The 21,208-nt window shown below is 55.1% G+C and overlaps 1 protein-coding gene across 3 annotated transcripts in view; it reads left to right on the top strand.

The window, feature by feature from the left end:
- The window catches only part of AP3B2 (adaptor related protein complex 3 beta 2 subunit), a 54,871-nt gene extending 36,080 nt beyond the window's left edge, over positions 1-18,791 (top strand). For 2 of the 3 annotated variants that reach the window (XM_019533254.1, XM_019533252.1), the window contains exons 16-27: positions 297-483; positions 722-840; positions 1,655-1,766; positions 2,522-2,705; positions 2,968-3,157; positions 3,400-3,475; positions 6,637-6,743; positions 7,181-7,412; positions 8,299-8,383; positions 8,856-8,953; positions 16,485-16,623; positions 18,036-18,791. In XM_019533254.1, the coding sequence (XP_019388799.1) occupies positions 297-483; positions 722-840; positions 1,655-1,766; positions 2,522-2,705; positions 2,968-3,157; positions 3,400-3,475; positions 6,637-6,743; positions 7,181-7,412; positions 8,299-8,383; positions 8,856-8,953; positions 16,485-16,623; positions 18,036-18,186 (1,680 nt within the window). In that variant the 3' untranslated portion in view covers positions 18,187-18,791. The remainder of the gene's footprint in view (positions 1-296; positions 484-721; positions 841-1,654; positions 1,767-2,521; positions 2,706-2,967; positions 3,158-3,399; positions 3,476-6,636; positions 6,744-7,180; positions 7,413-8,298; positions 8,384-8,855; positions 8,954-16,484; positions 16,624-18,035) is intronic. The other variant, XM_019533253.1, reaches the window with a different exon arrangement.
- Positions 18,792-21,208: the final 2,417 nt, after the last annotated feature.

The raw sequence follows: 21,208 nt of genomic DNA, 5'->3' as shown, positions 1-21,208 counted from the left end.
TTGCCGGGGTCATCTGACCCCGGTGCTCTTTCCTGCCAAGGCAGGGGGTCGGACTAGATGATCTACCTCGGTCCCTTCCGACTCTAGCTACTATGAAACTATGAATCTGGAGACTTAATAATGTCATCTCCCATCATTTTGTTCCTGACCTTGGGCAAATTGCACCCCCTATCCTAGACTCCAGGCCCCTTCTGTGGAGTGAGGGGAGTCCCCATGGGGAGGGGGTGTAGTCCACTGAACTAGTCAGAGCTATGCAGGCCCAGATCAGGTTCTGAGAGCAGTGGTCCTTGGTGCAGAGCAAACTTCTGACCCAGTATGTGCTGAACCTGGCCAAGTACGACCAGAACTACGACATCCGGGACCGGGCCCGCTTCATCCGCCAGCTCATCGTGCCCACTGAGAAGAGTGGAGCTCTCAACAAATACGCCAAGAAGCTCTTCCTGGCCCAGAAGCCTGCCCCCATCCTGGAGTCATCCTTCAAAGGTACAGAGAACCAGCATCTGGGTGGAGCAGGAGCTATGGGGACTGAGCATCTGAGTCTGGCACTGGGGACTGGGCTGTGGAAAGAGAAGCCTGTTTTACTCAGGGAGGAGCTGGGACATAGACAAGGACACATGGTTCCATTCTGGAAGTAAGCAATGCCCTGTGGGGGTGAGGAGAGCAGCCTGGGGGAAGTAGCAGTCCTCATGATGGCCACCCACTGACCAGCCTCTTCCCACAGATCGGGACCACTTCCAGCTGGGCTCGCTCTCACACCTCCTCAATGCCAAAGCTGTGGGCTACCAGGAGCTCCCTGACTGGCCGGATGAGGCTCCTGACCCATCTGTGCGGAATGTGGAGGTATCTTGCAGGCCGGGCTCTGGGGCTGGGGGCTGATGTCACAGTCTTGCCTATAACATGCACATGCAGACTGGGAGATTGGGAGTTTGTTACAGCATCATGGCCTTGCTAGCACGTGGACTCCTGGGCCCCTTGTTACCAGAGCACAGAGAGCCAGTTTGGCCAGGCTCCAGGCTGTGAGCAGAGCTTATCCTGAGGCAGACAGTGGGAGAAGCAGGGTAGGTGGTGGTGGAGTGTTTGACGACCATAACCAGGCTCTCCCTTGCTTGCAGGAGGAAAGCATCTCCCTCACCGACAGCCACATTGGGCTGCTGGGAGAGCTGATAGAGGTGGCTCCATGTGCTGGTTGCAGTTTGCAGTGCCTTTTCCACTCCCCTCTACCTCTTGCTTTGTGTGATGCTAACCTGTTGACAGCCCGAAGCATGTGACGTGTGTGTGTGTGCTTTGATGTGTTGCTGTGAAATCATGTGGCTCAAAAGCTTAGCAGAGAGCAAGATTCAGGCTCCCATGGAAACACTTGTTCCTACTGGTGTCGTCATCTGGCCCCTTGCCCACTGCCCCCGGCCCAGCATGCGCTTTAACCCCTCTTAAAGCAGGTTCCTCACAGAGCAGGATCCCTGCCCTGCAGGCATCAGGGGCTGTAGGGGCCCCAGAGAAGCCTGTGGGCATGGTGTTTATTTTCCACTTCACCCCGCTCCTAATCTGGTTATTTTCCATGGGCAGGGAGGAGAGGGGCTTGTCCTGCCAGCAGCTTTGGGGCTGTGCTCATTTACTGCGACACCTATCACTCCTTCATTATCTACTTCTCGGGCAGGTTCCCGAATGGACCAAGTGCACCAGCCGGGAGAAGAGGAAAGAGAAGGTGGAGAAACCATTCTACTCTGACTCAGAGGGGGAGTCTGGGCCCACAGAGTCTGCAGACAGTGGTGAGGGCTCTATCTGCCATGATGTCAGGGCATGGGCCTCTGTGGCAGTGGGAACAGACTCTCTCACTCCTTCCTTGCCTGGCCAGCACCTAACACTAGGGCCTTGTTGTTCCATGGCCACAGCCCAAATCCCCTGGTGATGTGATTGGAGGTTGTGTCTGCCTCCTTGTGTCCAGGCTGGGAGATGGCTGAAAGGCAAAGGACAGCACTTCTGCTCCTCTCTCTCCACCACCCTAGCTGAGGTGCCAGCAGGGACTGGATGCATGGTACTGTGACCCCTTATCAGGGCATGGACAAGTGTGTGTGCAGAGAAGGGGAAGGGGCTACAGACCTTATCCCTGCTTAAGCCCAGTAGCAACTGAGCTCCTTGTACTGAGCAGAGCCTAGCATAGGAGCTTTTCCTCTCTGTGAAAGGCCCAGGGCTCAGCATGTTCTGAGAAGGGCCTATCTCCTGGGAGTGCAGGAGAGGAGAGACCTGTAGTACAGCTAGTATCTCCTGTGCAGGAGAGACCATCTGGTTAGGAGCATTCTGGCCGGGAGGACCATGCTTCCTGTGTATATTTGCAGATGCCATGGTTCACCTCCTGTCAAACCCCAGGACACCAGTTGGGGAGAACCTCTCCCCGCTCAGAGCACAGCACTGGGAGGAAAGGGGCAGATGCCCCTGGCTGTAGGAGTAGGTTGGTGGCCAAGGGGGCTTGGAAGCAGGCAGTGCCTACAAGATAGCATCAGAGCTGAGCTGTGCTCTTTTCCAGAGCCTGAGTCAGTCAGCGAGTCGGAGAGCGAGAGCAGCAGTGGCACCGAGAGCGGCTCTGGCTCGGGGAGCGAAGAAGAGGAGGAGGAAAGCGGGGACCAGTCAGAAGAGGAGAAGAAGAAGAAGAAGAAGAAAAAGAAGGAAAAGGAATTACCCCGCAAAGCATCCTTGGAGAGCATGGGGAGGTACCATGGGCTGTGAGGAGCTGGGGGGCGGGGACAACATTGGGTTGTCATCTTGGCATCATGAGGCCCTACCAGGACACCCATCTTGCTGGGGAGAGCACCCTGCAGCACAGAGGCTGAGCTGAGGCCCAAGTGTGTTGTTGTTCCATTTTATCCAGTCACATGTAATTTAGCTCAGGCTGGCACCCCCAGGAAGGAGTCTTTGAGCAGGGCATGAGGTCTCAGGGCTCTCCTGTGTGCCTGAGATCCTCTCCTTCCCCAGCAGCCCCAGCGAGGAAGAGGAGGAGGAAGGGAAGAAGGCAAAGAAGAAGAAGCCACAGCGTGACAGGGAAGGCGGTTCTGAGTCCTCGTCTGAGGAGGGCAGCGTCTCTGAGAGCAGCTCGTCTGAGTCAGACTCGGGTTCAGATGCAGAGGAATCCCAGTCGGAGACAGAGACCAAGAGGAGAAAGACGGTAAAGAGGCAGGGCAGGGGCTCATGCCTCTGAGCACAGCAGAGAGGGCTGATCCTGGGCCCCCATCCCTGCTCTGCTCTCAGTTGGTGTTCAGCTCCTGCCCCACACTGAGTAGCAGGCCAGCAGCTCATCTCCCCAACCCAAGCCTTGCTGAACACAGGGATGGAGTCGCTTATCCTCCTCCCATGGATCCCAGTGTTCAACTGCCTGCTGCCATTCACTCTGCCTTTGCTATCTTTCAGCCTCCCAGCAGCAAACCTGCACCAAAGGCTGCCAAGAAAGGGACTAAGGAGATCTCCTTACTGGACCTGGATGACTGTGAGTATCACTCCTGGGCAGGCCAGCCGCACACAGCAGGCTGCCCTCTGTGGGGCATGTGAGCTGGGCTGGAGCGGGGATCCCCTCCCCAATTCTCCCCTCCTGGTCTTGGCTGTCCTTTCTCCTTTCCTGTAGCTGCCAAGTTCACGCCCTTTCCTGGGGGAGGGAGTGACCAGCCAAGCCACTCTTTTTAAGGAAGCTTTTCCAGTGATGGTTGCTTAACATAGTTGAGTGTCAGGCAGGGGAGTTGGCTGAGAAATTGTAAAAGGGAAGGCAGGCAAGCCAGAAGCTGGGAGGGTGAAGCTGGGCACAGAGTGGAAAACAGAGGTGGTGCTGTGTGCAGAACTGGTCCTCGCAGCCTGTGTGCATGTCCCATTAGGCCTGCGATTAGCTGCTTTTGAAAGCAGGCATTTTGGGAAATGTAGTCTCCTTGGGAAGAATCCCATGCTTGGGAGAGCAGGGAGCAAGTCAGCAGCTGTCTACAGCACAGCCCGCACACTCAGCAGGGACGTGTGAGCTAAGATGAAAGCCTAGACCAGGATGCAGGTGGAATTGCTTTGCTCAGTATGGGGGGTGTGGTTTGTCCGGTCAAGGACCCTGTCTATGGGAGACCTGGCCATGGAGCTCTGCTTTTTCCTTCTCCAGTTGGGAAAAGCAGTGGCAGCCTGAGAGCTGCATGGAGGCTCTGTGGCAGTGTACTGAGAAACAGGATCCCTGGCCTTTGTTCCAAGCTGGGGGAGCAGGAGCAGGGACCCCTGGGTTCCAGTTCCTGCCTTTGCTGCCATATGGCTGTGGCTGGATATGTCTGCTTGTCTCCTGAGCTGTAATGGCAGCCACAGCCACCAAGCTCCTTCTCCACAGATCATGAAGGGGTTGCCCCAGGGGGTCTGTGTCCTGATCTCCAATTACAGACAGGGGAAATTGAGGCACAGAGAGGGGAAAAGGACTGCTTGAGGCCACCCAGCAGGCTAGTGGAAGAGCCAGGAACATAACCCATGTTTCCTGAGTCCCGCTAACCCCCATTGTACAAGGTTAGCATGCTTATTAGCACCTTGTATGCAGCCCCCTTGCCAAGACTTCTGATAAGGGGCAGGAACCATCCTGCCTTGTGGGCCCTGCTGCCTGCTGCCCATTTGATCCTTTTAGCTGTGGGACCTGATCTGTCCATGGTGCTGAGAGAGCTTGGTGTCTCTCCTGCTGGAGCTGAAGCCTCTGGAGCCTGGTTTTTCCCTCCTCTGGGATCCCCTGTACAAGCTGGGCTTAGGACACATGCCAAATGTATGAGGTATTCGGACCTCACCATGCAGAGGGTAAAATTTCACCCCTCCCTCTTGCTCCCAACTGTTTCTCTCAGCATCTGAGTGGGTAGCCTGAGGTATAAGCAGGCAGGGGATACAGCAGGGAAACCACCCTCTAGCTTAGATAAGAAGGAGCTGTCTCAGGCTGAAGAGGACGATGACGTGGGAGTCTGATCCAGGCGTCACAAGCGCAGGTGCTGCTGCTGTCACACCAAGACCAGGCTGGATTTGCCCCTGCAGGTCCATGAGGATGGAAAGCAGCCTAAGCAGAGCCTTCATGATAGGGCCTTAGACCGTGAGCTCCTTGGTCAGGGCCTGCCTGTGTGTTCTGTGTGCAAGCAGCTGGGATCCCGGGGGGTGGAGGGAGGGGCTGTTTTCTGTCTAGGGCTCCTGGACAAGATCCTGATATAGATCAATAAAAATAACTCTTTCCATGGAGGGCAGTAAGCAATTATTATTTGTGTTTGTTTGTTTCTGTTTCTCATCAGAGAAAGGCAGGATTTCACATTACAGTTGCTGAAAATTGATGTTTCCCATTCAAAAAAAACCCCAGTTGTTGAAAATGGAAGGATTATTGAAGGCTTTTTTGACCCAAAAAAGCAGTTGTGAAAGAAATAGACACATTTTTGCAAAAAATAAAAAATAATGTTTTGTCCAAAAAGCTATTTTATTTTTTAAAATATTGTTTCAAGGAGCAGTTTACAGCCCACTCTATTGGCTGATCTACTGCTCGTGTCCCTCTGTGAATCTCAAAGCACTTTACAGATGATAAACATCCTGCTGTATCCCCCCAGGGCTCTCTGGACAGCGCTATCTAGCAGCCAGTATATCTGGCAAGGGGTGTCTGAATCCTGTGTTATTGGTTCTGGTTCTGTACTGGTTTTACTAGGTGATCTGGATCCAGTCCCTTCTTTTCTTTTGCCTCAGTTTCCCCACCTGTAAAATGGGGACAGTGATGCTGATTGGTCATACTGTGCTTTGAGGTCTCTGGGTGGTAGTATTGATGTTGTTCTCATTTCACTGATAGGGAAACAGGCTGGAGGGTGGGGAGGAAGTGGCTCAAGATCTATGGCAGAGCCAGGACTAGAACCCCAAGCTGCCATGTGGGTGCTGCTGCTATATGCCCCTCCCTGCAGCAGCTTGCAGGTGAGATTGTAGGTTTGGTCCAATTCCATAATCAAGACCTTCTTCTTCCCCTATCATCAATGGCCTGGCAGGGTGCTGAAAGATGCAAAAGTCCCTCTCTGCCCTGGTAGGATGGGTTGTGCCCATCGTGCTATGGCCAGTAGGCTCTGGGCAGGCACTTCTGGGCCCCCAATACAAGCAGTTAAAAAAAAAAACAAACAAAAAAACCAAACAGATCAAAGGCTTTGGGCAGCAGCAGAGCAGACAGTCTGGACCTGTGGATCCCCCCCCCCCCCTGCACTCCCACACACATTCAGGGCAGGGCTACGGGTGCAGCCAGCCTGTCAGAGCACCCACACCCAGCACTGCCCTGCACTTGGCTTTCACTGTCCCCAGGCTTGCTGCTGGTGTTTCCCAGCTCCTGCCCTCTAGCTCTCCCAGGTACTCAGACCAGGCAGCCTGCAGTCCGTGAATGGCTGAAGGTGGGGAGGCTGCTGTGGGGTGCTGCCAGGAATGCTGGGGCATATGGTTCTCCGAGCCTCACTGGGCAGGGCCAGGTCTGCCCTGACACCTGTTCTACCCCCAGCCCTACCTGCTCTCTCACTGATCTTTACCCTGACCTGGGTGCCCCTAGATGATTCAGGGTGCCCATGACACCCAGAGCCCTCCCCTTGTCCCTCGGGCAGATCTTCATTAATCCTTTATTCCCCGCCTCTCTCTCTCTCTCTTGCCTTGTAGTCACACCCCCTCCTCCCCTGCCCACCTCCTCCAGCGGTCTTGTCTCCAGCAGCCTGGTGACCGACCTGGAGGGACTCACTCTCACCGACACCTCTCTGGCTTCTACTGTAAGTGTCCCCCATTCCTGTCCTCCCAGTCCAGCAGCCCCAGCTCTGGCTCCTGCTCTCTTGAGGGGCCAGGGAAAAGAAATCTGGAGCCCTCTGGAACAGCCTCATCCTCTACTGGCATCCCCACTAGCTGTGGGGAGGGGGGATAGTTTCCTCCTTCTGGGGTGCTTGCCCTTTTGGCTCCTACCGCAAGGCTTCTCTGTGGGAGTAACTGATGCCCAGAAGAGCAGCAGGCACTGCTTTGGGGGCCCTGGGATAAGGAATAAGGAGCCCAGGTTCTTCAAGCAGCAGCTGCTCCCGGTCTAAGGGCTACAAGTAACACTGGGGCCAGCTCAGACCCCAACAGAGACCAAAGGCATGGGGACTTCTGCTTCATATGCCCTGGTATTCTGCCCCTCCCCAGCCTGTATCCACATCTCATCTCCTCTGTTCCCCAGGTGATCAGCCCTGTGTTCAGCTCTGTGAAGACTTATGAGCTGCTCCACCGAATGACAGGCGAGGGGCTCTCTGTGGAGTACTACTTCAGCCGGCAGCCCTTTGCCCCTGACCCACACATGGTGGCTGTCCAGATTCAGTTCTCCAACAACACAGACTCGGAAGTGAAGAACGTGCGCATCAGTGAGCCCAAACTGCTCTCTGGCATGAGGGTGCAGGAGTTCAAGGAGATTGGTAAGGCTGAGCGGTGGTGTGGAACTGGCTCTTGCTGACTTCAGTCTCTACATACTGACCCACACAGAGGGCAAGGCCAAGCCACTCGCTCTGTGAGACGGATGGGAATACTAAGGCCTGCCAGTCTGCATCAGGGCTGGGGTCAACCTTCAGAGCTCTGCCTTCTGGCTGACGCTTCATGTTCTGGGGTTTGTGGAGCTTGGGCCTCACACGGAGCTGAGGGAGCCCAAGAAGTGCCTTCCTGGCCAGGTGTTGTGCAGGGATGGCACAACTGCTTGATGTCAGGGCTGAGGGCAGCTGATGGCCAGGGACAACCTGGGCAGCCCCTTGAGTGTGATGTGCTCAGGCTTCCCCAATGGGGTCCCAAAAGACATTGTCACAGTTGTTTCCCATAAGCAGCCACGGAGTGAAGGAGCCAAGATGAGGACCTGTGTGTTACCCAAAGCCTCTGTTTTGTGGGGAGGGCTGAAGGCTGGCTGTGCCTTTCTTTGTGCCCTGGGGTAGGAAGGCAGTCATGGATCCACATCCTGACTGGCAGCAACAACCCCATTCTGGAGCTGCCAGTGAGCTGTGCTGGTCTTGCTGCACCCAGCTGGGGTCCACCCTCCTCCCCCAGGCGAGGGGCACTCCTCCCCTCTGAGAGCCTAGAGGCAGTCACAGATGCTAATGGGGAGCAGCAATGGGGTTGCCTTCAGGACACTATCAGACCCCCATGGGCCATGGAGCCAGGATCTGGCCTAGGGCTCGAGCACTAGTTGGGAGCTGACAGGCAGGACCCTGTTGCAGTGTGACCACAAAGACTAGGATCCCCCTGGCTTCTTGAGCAGAAAGGGATGGCTTGGTGCTGGGAAGCATTCTGAGCCTCATGCTGCGCCTGTGCTTACAGAGTCACTTGCCCCTGGTGAGACAACCAGCGTGGTTATGGGCATCGACTTCTGTGACTCCACCCAGGCTGCCAACTTCCAGCTGTGGTGAGTGTCTCACAGATACAGGCCCTGGTGCCACCCTCACCCCAGAGGTGCAGGCCATGGGCTCAGGGGCTTGCAGGGAGAGAGCCTGCTCTGTGGCTTGGCCTTTGTCTCTTGGCCTGGGGCCATGCTGTCCAGAGTATATCCCTACTGTGACTGCTGGTTGTCCAGAAAGTAATCAGCTGTGGGTGGGACAGGGTTGGTGCCTTGCTCCAAGGCAGCTGAGCTCTAGTGAGGCTCTATTCATGACTGCTGCTCTGTGCCTCAGTGTCCCCCATCCTGTCACGTTTCTTCCTCCATGGCTTCCAAGCATATTCCCAAGGAGGACTGGACAGTGGTTGAGAATGTCCGAGGTCACAAGTAGGCAGAGCATGAGGGGGACTGAAGTAAATCCACCCTGCTCCCCTTCCCAAGGATAGTCTGGGATGAGCCACCAGTGCCTGACTTCCTCTCACCAATGTCTCTTTGCCTTCAGCACCCATACCCGGCAGTTCTACGGCGCCATCCAGCCACCTGTGGGAGAGCTCATGGCTCCTGTGTTCATGAGTGAAAATGAGTTCAAAAAGGAGCAAGGTGAGTGTGAAGGGAGTGTATCCCAGCCCAGCAGCTGGCAGGGGCCTTGTCTATAGTGGAAGTGGGAAACTAAGCTCTCTGTTAGAGTCCATGATTAGAGGGCCATGGCTTCAGGGTCCATTGTCCCTGGCACACAGGAGGGGACAGGGATCTTTTCCTGACTCTGGATCCTTTCCTTCTCTGCCTAGGTCCCTGTATCAAGCCCCTGGCTCACAGGGCTGGGGCCCACTGACAGAGCTAAGAAATGTCCTCTGTGGCCAGAGCCTAGCTCCCTCCTGTGACTGAGTCTGGAGGAGTCAAGGGGGAGGAGGATGGGGCACTTGCACACAGGGATCAGTGCTACTGGGTGGCGACAACTGCTGCTCAGAGAGCCCTCACAGCTGGGCTCTGTGGGGCTGTAGATGCCATGGCCATTGGAGCTCAAATGTTAGGGCTGCTCTGGGGGCAGTCTCTCTGCTCTGAGGCTGCGCCTGGCCAGGTAGGGGAGCCCAAAAGCAGGGCCTGGACAAGCTGGGGCTGAGTCCCAACCCTAGTGACAGCCATCTCCCTACCTCTGCTGCCTGGCAGGTGGGCAGGGGTTTACCAGGGCCTGTGTCCAGTGGAAGCCAGTGGTGTGGTCAAGAGGGCAGGCTCCAGGTTCCCCACAGGCTCCCTGCCAGAGGCCCACATTAACCAACTGTTTTATTCCACTCTGCTGCCCTGCACGCTGTTGCTCCCCTTAGAACAACTGTTAAGGATGGGTGTGGGTAAGTCTCAGCTTGGCTGGTGCTCTCAGGAGGTCCATGAGATGCTGCCTGTCCCCTCCTCCCTCCCCCCCGCCCTTCTGAGCTGTAGACCAGTTCCGCTTCCACTCCCCCTGGCTGGGAGCTGCTCTCTAGATAAAAGCTGCCCCCTTTGCTCCGCCTGCCCTTCTCCCAGCTTGGGGCCCAGCAGTTGAGGGAAGGGCTTTGGAGGAACTGGGGCAGAAGAGGGGATGGGGAAGAGTTGGGTTTGAATGGTCTCTGTAGGTTGCCCGCTGCTGTAAGGGGCAGGGTCCAGAGGAGGTTGCTCAGCTGGTGCTACTGGCTGAGCTGGGCCTCTGCATGGCTGGGTCAAGCTAGTGCACTAGGGGGAGGCCTGACAGAAGAGGGGTGGCAAGTACAGCCTGCAGAGACCCCAACCTACTGCCTCCTCTGTGGTAGAGGACACCCCCCAGCGACAATAGGCAAGAGCTCCAGGGCCAGTTAGGGGGGTATTTGCCAAGCCTGAGATGCATTACTGAGCCTATGATCCCTGGGGACCTAGGCTGGCAGCAGGCCCCTGGCCCTCCCCTGCAGCCAAGGGCACAGCCAGGGGACAGTGGGGTGTGCCCAAGGCCTTGAGCAGGGGGCATCTTCCCTGCCTGCCCAGGCTGAGTGGTGGGTGCTCCAGGCTGGCTGCATTGCCCTAACTGTATTGCTCGTGTCGCTCCTGCCCCAACTCCATCCTCTCCTCCAGGCTGGGATCTCCCTGCTGCTCCTCTCGTGGTCCCCCCCTTCCCTGCCACGCTGTCTGCATGCGCTGTCTTCCTTTCACATGGGGGGGTAAGCCACTACCCCTCTTGACCAGAGCCTCCACCCCTGCTGCCCAAGCCCCTGCCTTCCTCTTCTTTTTGCGCACCCAGGATGGCCCCATGCAACATACCACAGCCCCATGGAGCCTGCCCCACCCTCACACACCATCTGTCCTGGCTACTGTCCTCCCAGCCCACCTCCTGCCCTTCTGGAGCAGTGTCTCCCCATGTGTGTGGTCATGGCTCCCCTAGTAGCTGAGCTAAGTGAAGCAACAGGCCAGCCTTTCACCCAGCTGGGTGGCATCACCCCTCAAGTCCTGGGCTGTCAGCACCAGGGTCACAGGCCTGACTCCTAGCCATGGTGTCTGCCTGTGACAGGAGAAGGCACCAGGTAGCAGAAGAGATCTGGCCCTGGCTGTGGGGCAGCCATGGCAGCCTCCTCTTGAGGGCTTGTCAGCTGGGTGCACGGAGCATAGGCAGCTTGGTGACCGTGCTAAAAGCATGAGCATGCCCTGTCCAAGCCCTTCCCCAGGGCCCAGCTTGGGCAGCTGAGGACAGGGTGGGGAAGGTGGAGGGATTCTTTCAACCAGGGCCTCTAAAGCCCTAGCTTCTGCAACCCCTCAGCTGCCCCTGCCAATGTCTCCCCTGTTTCCCTGGTGTACAGGGAATGCTGGAGAGCGGGGCTGCATGTCACAATGGGGTACACCCCCTAGGCAGCAGCCAGGCACAGGGCCTCTATGCCATGAGAGGCCAGGGGGTCCAGCTGGAGCCTGGTAGAGAGGAAGGGCAAGAAAACTGGCCAGGTGAGCAGGGTGAGAGGAGCAATGCTGTAGGCTGCTGCAAGCGGCCTCTCCCCACCCCCATGCAGAAGCCTATCCACCCCCATGCAGGGGTTGCAGAAAAGTCAGACTCCATGGCAGTAACCATGGGTGGATCCAGGATTTGGCAAAGGGGGCTGTACTACAGAGTAGCTTCACCCCGACTCCCAGCCTCCTCTTGCCAATCCACAGGTGAGGGCAGACTGAACTGTGGGAGTCTCTGGGGACTTCTTAAATTTCCAAAGCAACTGAGCATCCCTGCCTTCTATTTCATGCTCAGAGGCAAGTCCTCTTCATCCACTTTCATCCACTCCTTCAGTTGCTGCTGCTTTCTCCATTGTCCCAGTAGTGGGGAAGCTTCAGAGCTTCTTCTGCCCCCTTGGGCCAGGTTCACAGGGGCTGGGCTTAGCTGGGAATAGTAGCTGCAGCAATGAGGAGAGGGTGGGTTCTCCCATATGGCCTAGTCCCCTCCCATCAGTGGGCACAGGAAGCCGCTACCACTGTGGCTGCCTTAGATGAAGTCAGTCTCTGCGCAGCCCCACTGGAGAGGGCAGGAGCCACTCCAGAGATTCCCCCGCTCCTGAGACAAAACAGCAGGGAGAGGACAGAAGGGGAGAGAAGAGGAGAGGACTTGCCCCTGAGCAAGGAGGGGAAGGAGGTATTCATTTCTGCCTTGAGGACTCTTTTAAAGCCTCCAGAGGCTCCAGTGGCACGGACCAGTCTGAAAGGGGTGCAGCCATGTGACTATCCCCTCTGGATCTGCCTTGGGGAGTGACACCCCCTGTCTCCTCCAGGGCCTTGGTGCTCAGGGGCTGTACACCTCGGAGCTGGTGGGGCCTACATGGGTGACCTCCTAATAGTGTTAGGTTCCCTGTTGATTGTGTAGGACCCCCCTTGCTAAGCCGGGTTGTCCACTGCTCCCTCCAGCTCCTCCCTGACTCCACACATACCCAGTCTCCCCTGCCCTGTGCTCACGGTGTGTAGCCTGGCCAGTCGTAGGTGCTGTGCCCATGTGCCCTTTTTGCTTGGTCATATATGCCAGGGGATCCGTCCTCTGGGCAGGGATGTGGCAGGCTGTTCTGGATACCGTGCTGCCTGCCCGGCTTTTTGTGGTGTTTCCATGCCCATGAGGCCTTCCCCGTTGGCACGCTGGGCTCTGATCCAGCCACACTCCTGTCTGCTTTGGCTTTGCTCTTAGCCATTTTCCATCTCTGCAGACAACTCTGGCTGCATGCCAAACCCAGCCTAGGTCAGCTGCCTGCATGGGCCTAGGAAAATAAAAGACTTCAGCACAGATGGGCACGGGGTACTTGGAGAGATGGGCCAGGCTTGGGGGTGGGAAAGCTGTGGAGTCAGGCAGATGCCCAGACACTGCTATTCTCTCAACCCCAGATGCTGACAGGTGGTCCCAGGAGACCAGCTGCCCTGCTTGGAGCCCCACAGCATCCACCTCCTGGCTGGGCATATGGCACCTGGGCATATACAGCCCAAGAGCAGCCCAGCCTGAGGGAGCGTTACAGATCCTAGCAGCCTCCCCTTTGAGTTGGGCAGGGGAAGGGGAGAAATCATTTCCCTTCCCAGCTCTGGAGGGCAGTCCCAGGACAGCAGAGCTCACTGTAGGGGTAGACACGCTTGGGACAGGGAAGAGCCAAATTTGAACCGTGCTGCAAGGCACCCCCTGTGTGTGGCAGAGTGGAGAGACCCCCACCTCCAAGTCTCCTGCCAGCCCAGGCATCTGCCTGTGCAAGGGCTGTAGGACCCTGCATGAGCAGAGGGCAGGAGGCCTGCTGGGCCCTTGGCATACCCTTTTCCCACCCACCTCTCTGGAAGGAAGGGGTGTGGGGAGCCCAGAGTCATGGAGGCGGCTCTAGTTCTGCCTGGCTGCATGGCCCAGGGAGGTACTGCTAGGTGCATGTGTCTGAGCAGAGGAGAGGGTTCCTGTCCATGGGAATGGCATGGTGGTGCTGGCTGGATCAGGACTGGGCCAGTGTCAGGCCTGTAGGCATGAAGGATGCAGGGGAGCAGAACTGGGGGTAGCCATCTCCCCAGTCCTGAGCCTTTTCCTAATACCTGTCCCATTGCAGTGTATCCTCTGTCCCACATGCCACCTTCACTTCCCTTCGGACTCCAGAACAGCTGAAGCCAGAATCCCCCTGAGTTGCTTTAGGGCCCAACCCTCCTGCATGGGGCTGGCCATACCCTTGCCCACTAAGGCATTGGCTCATGAGGCATGGTAACCCCTTGAGTGTCAGAACCCACACCCACCACTTCACAGTGCCTGCCTCTCTTTCTCCAAGGGCCGCGTATGCTGAGGGGGCTCCTAGAGGCCTCCCTGTGTACAGAGAGAAGAGTCGGTCAGTCCCTACCCTCCTGGGGTCTGGGCAAGAACTATTCTCACTAAACCAGTTTTAGTACCCAAAGCAACTGGGCTCTGCCTACTTTCTTGAGGCTGGGAATGACTGTCTCCCCAGCCTGCTGTGCCCTCACCACATGCCCAGCCAGACGCCTGCCTCCCCTCCATGCAACTGCAGGTTTCCTGTCCTATAGCCCACCCTCCTGGCTGAGCCTCAGCAAGCCAGATCCTTAGCAAGTCAAGCTTCACTGCTGAATCCCAGTGGTACTGTGGGGTAAGGGGCTCGGATGCAATCCAAGCCTCCTGCTGCAGGGTCTGAGCTGAGCACCATGGTGGGCAGGAAGGAGTGCCCCCTGCTCCAGGCAGCTGTGTACCACTGTCTGGGGATTGGAGGCTAGGGAGCTTCTTGGGGTGAGGGTGTGCTGCAGGTAGGGGGATCTTGGACAGCAAGGGCTCTGCTCAGGCAGTGTGGGAGCGCATCAGTCCATTCTTCGCTGGTGAGAATGGCAGCCATGGTGAACCTGATCCTAGGACCACAGTGTGGGTGAGCCTGCCCCCACTCTGGTGCCAGGGCCTGGGTTCCAGCCCCTGTTGAGGAGGACATCTCCAGGGACTGCTCTCTCCATAACAAGGTGCAGGATGGTCAAAGCAGGGGTTGCAGCGTCGTGTCAAACCCAGAGTGATTAGGGTACTGGGAAGGTTGCTATGCCCTGTGGCAGGGTGCCAACTCTCCTGCTAGTCTGTGAAGCAGTCTTGGGCTCTGAAGGAAGGATGTTTCCATCCCCACTCATTTCAGCCACCAGGAGGTTGAGTTGGGGATTTTTAGGCCCAGAAAGATTTTCTTACAGACTCTGGGGTACTCATGATTGGCATCCCCTGAGGTAGCTCTTCTGTGTAGGAGTAGTGTGTCTCTAAGTAGCTTGTGAGCTTCCTAGTGGCGCTCACAGTGTTGCATGTGTTAGAAATCAGTCTGAGCATCAGTGTACATGTGCAGCCAGGCCTGCCGTGTTGCATGTGGCTGTGGATTCTGTGACACCTCTGTGATTCCCCCATGGAAAGAGCTAAAGACATCATGGCAGCTCTTCCAAAGGGCACCTAGAAACAGCTCCCACCCTCTGCCAAGTGCTGCCCAGTCCCCGCATCGGAGCACACAAGTCTGCAGGATCACAGCCTGCCTCTTGCATCATTACCTACCCTAGTAGCTGCATCTTCATTAGAGATATCTTGTCACAGGCCATGGCACAGGCAAAGAGAGCCCAGCTGGTTTCTCTGCCAAGCCAGGCATGTCTTGGTACATGGAGCTGGTTCAACGTGCAGCTGCTAAAGTAGTTGTCACGCCAGCTGGGATTTTAACACCAGGCCTTTCTGGGAGAGGCACACTGAACCCTCTGCTAGGCAGACAGGACAGCTGGTTTGGGCCTCCCAAGTTGTTCTCATTCATGTTTTAAAAGGCCTAGGCAGTTTTTTCTCTCCAAGGCTAAATCCTGAGCCACCTGTGACTGGAATCGGGCCTTTAGGATCTAAAGGCAACAAAACACCTTGGCTCTAGCCCTTTAAGGAGGATTAGCAGGGACCATCTCAGCTCAGTCCATCTCTGGAGCTGCCTGCAGCTGACTCTGCCATGTTGTTAGAGAAATAAGTACTTCAGGGAAGGTGTCACAAGGAGAGACTACACCTTTCCTGATATAAACCAGAGAACAAAACACTACTAATAATGCCAGGGTCCAGGTATTCCCGGCTGGGGTAGCTGACTGAACTCCGCACCGCGTAGTTGTTGGAACAACCCGAGGCAGTGCTGTTTTAGATTTGGCATTTTTATGTGAGGAACGGGCTAGAGAGCAGATGCCAGGAGGTTGTGCTGAAGTGGGCATACCAGGCTGGAGTGACGTGATAGATAATATCCTGCAAGGATTGGCTTTGGGGCCCAGCTTTGATGTATCCATTAATGATTTTGGCATGTGATGGAGGCACACTGATAAAGCTTGCTGATTTACACAAGGTTGGGAGCCATCATCCATATAGAAGGGGATTGGGATACCCTACAGGAAAAGCTGGGTGCTCTTGAGGACTGGAGGAGTAAAGATGAGGTGAAGTTCAGTGACACCAGGTGCAAGGTCATGTACAAGAAGCTCATCTGATGTGATCTGGGAGCCCATCGGCTGGTAATGACAGAGTAGAAAGACTGGGGTGTACAAGTAAGTCACGGCATTATCAATCGCCAATGTAATATGGTGGTGAACATACTACCAGTTGGATCCTGCATGTGCCAGAGAAGGCATTTCCAGTAGAGAGAGGGACATATTTGTACCATTAGACAAGGTGTTAGTAAGACCTCCCCTGAGAAACTAGGCAACACTGGTCGCCAGCATTCATGAAAGATGGGCTCAGACTGGAACATGTGTGCAGAAGAGGGTGGCTCGAACGATATGTGGAAGGGAGAACTTGTCTTGTGTGAGGAGAATAAAAGCCTGGTTTGCTTAGCCCAACCGAGAGAGGAAGATTGCTGCTATAAATAAATCAGGGCAGTAAACACCAGGGAGGGAGGGAGAACTAATTAAGCTAAAGGACAAATTGGCACAGGAACAAATGGGTATAAAGTGGCCATGAATATCTTTGTGCTGGAAATTAGAAGAAGGTTTCTAACCATCAGGGCAGTGAGGTTCTGGAACAGTCTTCCCAGAGTTTATCGAGGAGGGAGGGCTGTGAGGAGTGTGAAGGGAGTTGCCTGACATGGTGCCGACAACACCAGAGGACGAGATGTGATGACCTAGGAGGTGCCTCCCAGTCCTATGTTCCTTTGTTCCCCATTTTCCCCATCCCCTTCTTCAGGGAAGCTGACAGGCATGAGCGAGATCACGGAGAAGCTGACATTGCCAGAGACATGCCAGAGTGACCACACAATCGTCCAGCGAGTGACTTCAGCAGCTAATGTCAGCCGCGTGCCCTGTGGGGCGGACAACGAGTACAGGTAAAGGGGGAGAAAGATCCAAAACTACAGACCTATGCTTTTGGAGCCAAAAGGCCTTTGTGTGTCTGCCAAAGCCACTCCTTGGCCTATGTGTGTGATTAAAGCCACAGCTGGGGGAGTCTGAGTGACTGAGAGTTGCACACACATGTATACATGCAGCCAGACCCTTCACCCATGGCACTGTGCCCCCTTGCCCTGCTCTCTGCTGAGCTGGTGCCAACCCTCTGAGCACAGCGCTTCATGCCCCATTGTCTCGAGGTGGCACAACCCATTGGCCTTCTCATGAGCCCCGCTCTGCTCGGCCGCCTGGGATGGGAGAGCTTCCCAGTGGTTGGTGTTTGACCAGGAGGCAGACTTGCAGCCTCTTGCTGACAAAGGCTGGGGGGTGGGCTGCCACAGAAGCCAAGGTCTGGGGTATGAGTGACCAGAGCTGCTAACCCCTTCTGGAACGGTTTCTCTGCCATGTTTCCAGGCTTGGAGTGTGGGAGCAGGGGGCTGGGGTGTGTTGGGAAATGACCCAACCAGACCATGCAGCCTCTCCATTGTACACAGGCCCTAATGAACTTATCCAAGGGCACAAACGGAGTCTGTGATAGGTACAGATTTGAGCCTGGGTCTTCCAAGCCTAAGGCCAGTGCCCTACTCTAATAGAGAAGCCTTCCCCTCTCCTTGACATGTTTCTGTAAAACCAGAGCCAGGCCCAAAGTGACTGCCCAAAACAACACGCATTGCACTAGCTTGGGACCAAATCATCCTGGTTTAGGTGCTCTTTACAGACTCATCCCTGTCCCTGACTCAAGCCTCTCTCTGTACAGTGACATCAGTGGACAGCAGCTGAGTGGCACCATGCCCTCCATCCTAGCAGCGCTCGCTGGTGAAGCCAGATGAGGGGGTCTAAGAAACAGGGCTGGTCCCTTACCATAAAATAAACTCAAAGGGCCTGAATGTCAGTTCTGGAGCTCTGCACCCTGATCATTGACTCAGTAGGAGATGCCAACTCCCTGCAACCAGTGATGCCTATAACTAAAAGCCAAGCAAAGCAAGCTGTGTACCTTTACAGCTTGGGTGCTGTGGGCCAACACGGGCTATTCCTGTGCCCTGGATGGGGGCTTCAGGCCACTGGAGTCGTGCTTTTTGGGCCCGTAGTCAGGCACCAAGTTCTGGATTGTCTGGACCTGTCACCACCAGGAGTGGGACTACAAGTGGCATTCAGTTCACCCTGCACACAGCAGAGAGTCTTTCCCAGCCCCAGGCCTCCCTTGACCAGTGCTGCCCCAGCTCCAGCTGCTGGAGCATCACAAGAGATGGCCAGTGGCCCAGTGCCTAGCCATGATGTCTCCCCTCCCCAAGCACCTGCCTCCTCATCCCTGTTCATCGTGCGCTCAGTGCCCCTTGTTGTTCCCTGCAAACAGGTTTGCTGCCAAGACAGTGACCAGTGGGAGCCTTGTCCTCATCACCCTGGAGAAAAAGGAGGGAGCCCTGGCACAACTGACTGTCAACAGTGAGAAGATGGTGATCGGCACCATGCTGGTGAAGGACATTATCCAGGCCTTGACGCAGTGACTGGAAGGCATCTCCTCTGATTCCTCCCCCCGAGACGCACCACAGTCAGCACCCTGACCACCCCTAGCATCTACTGAGATTGCACTCCTGCCCCATCCCTGGTATCACACCTCTTTGCTCCTTCTCTATTGGCTGGCAGTGGTGATTGACAGACCTGCTGTTCCTCCCATTTCTTTCCATGGCTTGATCCAAGCTTTGGGAATAGGGTAGGACTGCCGTCTGCCTCTTCTTGTCCCCTCTGGGACCTCCAATGCCCTGGAGGTGTTTTGTTCTGTCCAAGGCCCTGCTGAGGAGGAACACCAGGTACAGGGGACAAGAGAGGGAAGTTCACAAAGACTACAAAAATGCAGATCTGGCAGATGGATGAGCAAAGGGTGGAAAGCAAGGCAGTGTCTCTAAAAACAAAAATTTAGCTTGTGGGCAGCAGCCAATGGAAAGCAAGCCCTACAGGCACCCTGGGTGATGTGGAAGCTTCTGCCCCAGGGCTGTGGCTGTGGCCATGGCCATGGCTCCTGCTGTGAAGTCGTTCTGTGCTGGTCTCAGTGTAGTGTAGCTCTATTTATTATGGACAGGACCTTCCCAATAAAACCCTCCTTGGAAACATCTCCCCTCCTTGCCTCTGTTTTGTCCATGCACATGGAGGGGCAGGTGCTAGGGGCAGGAGGCATGGAGGTGCTGAGGTAGGTAGAATCTGCCCAGAGAAGTCCTTCCAGTTCTGGCTAATCCAGCCTCCCTGGCCCAGCCTGTACTGCAGTACAGCGGGCGGTAAGTAGTCAACTGGCATGGTGCAGCACCAGGCAAACTCCAGGCCTAGCCCCGTGCCTCGGCCTCTCCTGTATCAGGGCACTGAACTCCTGTGGGGCACCTCCTAGGGATTCCCCTCCATACATGTGGGCATCTGGCCAGACTTGACTGATGCTTCTACCAGCATATTTCCTGAGTGCAGAAGGGCCCAGGAGGGTTGGTATGAAGATATCTCAGCTGGCAGCCTGCACTGGATCAGGTGGAGGGATAAGGTGCCTCCTAAGTGAGGATGGTTTTAGCTGTATGCGCTTGGTGGGAGGTGATACACCTCTCACTGAACCTTGTTACAGAATCCAGGGATTCACTGGTTCCTCATCTCCATGAAGCGTGGAAGAGAGAACTAGAGAGCTACAACTTATGCTTCAATTGAGCCACTTGAAGTGCTCTTACCAGCTCCATTGGTGTGAGACTAGGGGCATGTGGTGCTACAGGACATGACAAAAAGGGAGCTGGAAGCATATCACTGCTCCCAGGGGTGCCCTGAAATGATGGCAGCTACCCTCAGTGGTAGGAGCTGTCTTTCTGCTGGAAGGAATGGTGAGAAGGAGTGATCTTCAGGCCCCTGTTCGCCTATAGAAAAGTGAGCTACAGGTGACAGTCTTTTCTGAGTAGTCCCTTCCTGTGTCAGTAGTTCAGGGCTGGAGCCCTGCAGAGCTGTCTGTGACAGAGGAGCCCTGGCCAGGAGGTCTCTGGTATTGGCTAGCAGGATGGCAGTGGGGAAGAGAAGATGTGTTTAGGAGGACTGCTTGCCCCTGTAGTGTGGAGCATTGTCACCTTGCTAGGATCACTTAAGCATATATTAACCACCAAAAATTCCTTCCACTGCAGTGCCAGGACATTGATGGAGCCCTCGACTGTGCTTCTCTTTATCCCTGGCACACTGTAGAGTTTTGTTGTGGACTTTGTGGTTGCAGGTGAAGAAAGAGGTCAGAGCAGACCCTCTTGCAGAGTCTTTTGGACAGATGGTGGCCTGTAATCAGAGGGGACAAGGCATAGGCCCCTTTAATTGTCATTTTTATAATCCAGAGGGAGAAGCTGAAGGGTATAGTGCTTAGGGTTCTAGTCCAGGACTTGCAAGAGCCCATTCAAGGCTGTGCCACAGGCTTCCTACATGATCTTGGGCTCTCTTAGCCTCTCAGGACTAAAGCTGCAAACAGAAACAGGTGCAGACATGCTGAGTGCAGCTGTACCCACTTATTGGGTGAATTGACATCTAGTGACATCAGAGCCTCAAATCAGGCCCCCAGGCCTCCTGTACCCCATGCAGGGAGAGTGATACATCTGGCAAGGCATTGGATTTAAATGGGCCCTAAGAAAGGTTAAAGCTACAAAATACAGCCGTGCTCACATCCTTTAAGGGAGGTGCATCATTAGGGATCCAGCCCAACATGGTGGGAAGTCTAGCAGGGCAGAGGGTTATTGGGATAGGCCTCAAAAATCAGAGGCCTTCTGAGAACTGGCTCATACCCAAACTTGCACCGGAACAAGCCTTGGTGTTCACTTTACCTTAATTGTGCCTGCGCAAATCTATGAGTGGATGATCTTCTTTGGGTTGGCTTTCAGTATCAAGCTCAACTGTTTCTAAACTACTCAAAAAGAGAAGCAGTCTGGTTAATCTGAAATCAGAGAAACCCCCTCACCTTCTACACTGGGTTTAACTTAGTGGGTTTTCATGTCACCCATGTAGGATAACTTGCTGCAATTCTGTGTGCAGAAACCCTTGCTCAATTTTTGTCTCCCTTTTTGTAGAGTGGGGGGCCAGTCTCTGAAGAGTTATTTTGAACGAAAACGCCTCTCTTTCTCTTTTTCTCTCTCTTTCTTCTTCTTTCTGTTGATCTCTCTATCTTGCTTTCGGTAGTAAAAAAAAAAGTGACATGATATGCAAGCAGCATACCCTTACTGTGAAATGATGAGAGTTACACACACTAAAATACCCAAAGCTGGGAAATACTGTAAATAGATTTTGGTGGTTCAGCTCCAGCAGGGGTGAGGCCCAGCCCTTAGTTATTTCAATGCAAGGTGGTGAAATTAAGCCCCAAGTGCGAACAGCAATTATCCAACAAGAGAAGAGAATCCCCGAGAGACCTTCTTTCTGGTTCCCTTCCAATAGGACCCAGCCCTCAGAGAATACTGCACGCTAATACAGACAGCATGTGAATTACTGTGTACATGACAGTCACAGAGCACTCAGTATGAAACAGGAGCTGACTAGCGCTTA

The sequence above is a fragment of the Crocodylus porosus genome, unplaced genomic scaffold (genome assembly GCF_001723895.1).
Source record: "Crocodylus porosus isolate Cpor-Errol unplaced genomic scaffold, CroPor_comp1, whole genome shotgun sequence".
Taxonomy (NCBI): Eukaryota; Metazoa; Chordata; order Crocodylia; family Crocodylidae; genus Crocodylus; species Crocodylus porosus.
The sequence above is the reverse complement of the archived record's forward strand: the minus strand, read 5'-3'. Positions and strand labels throughout refer to the sequence as shown.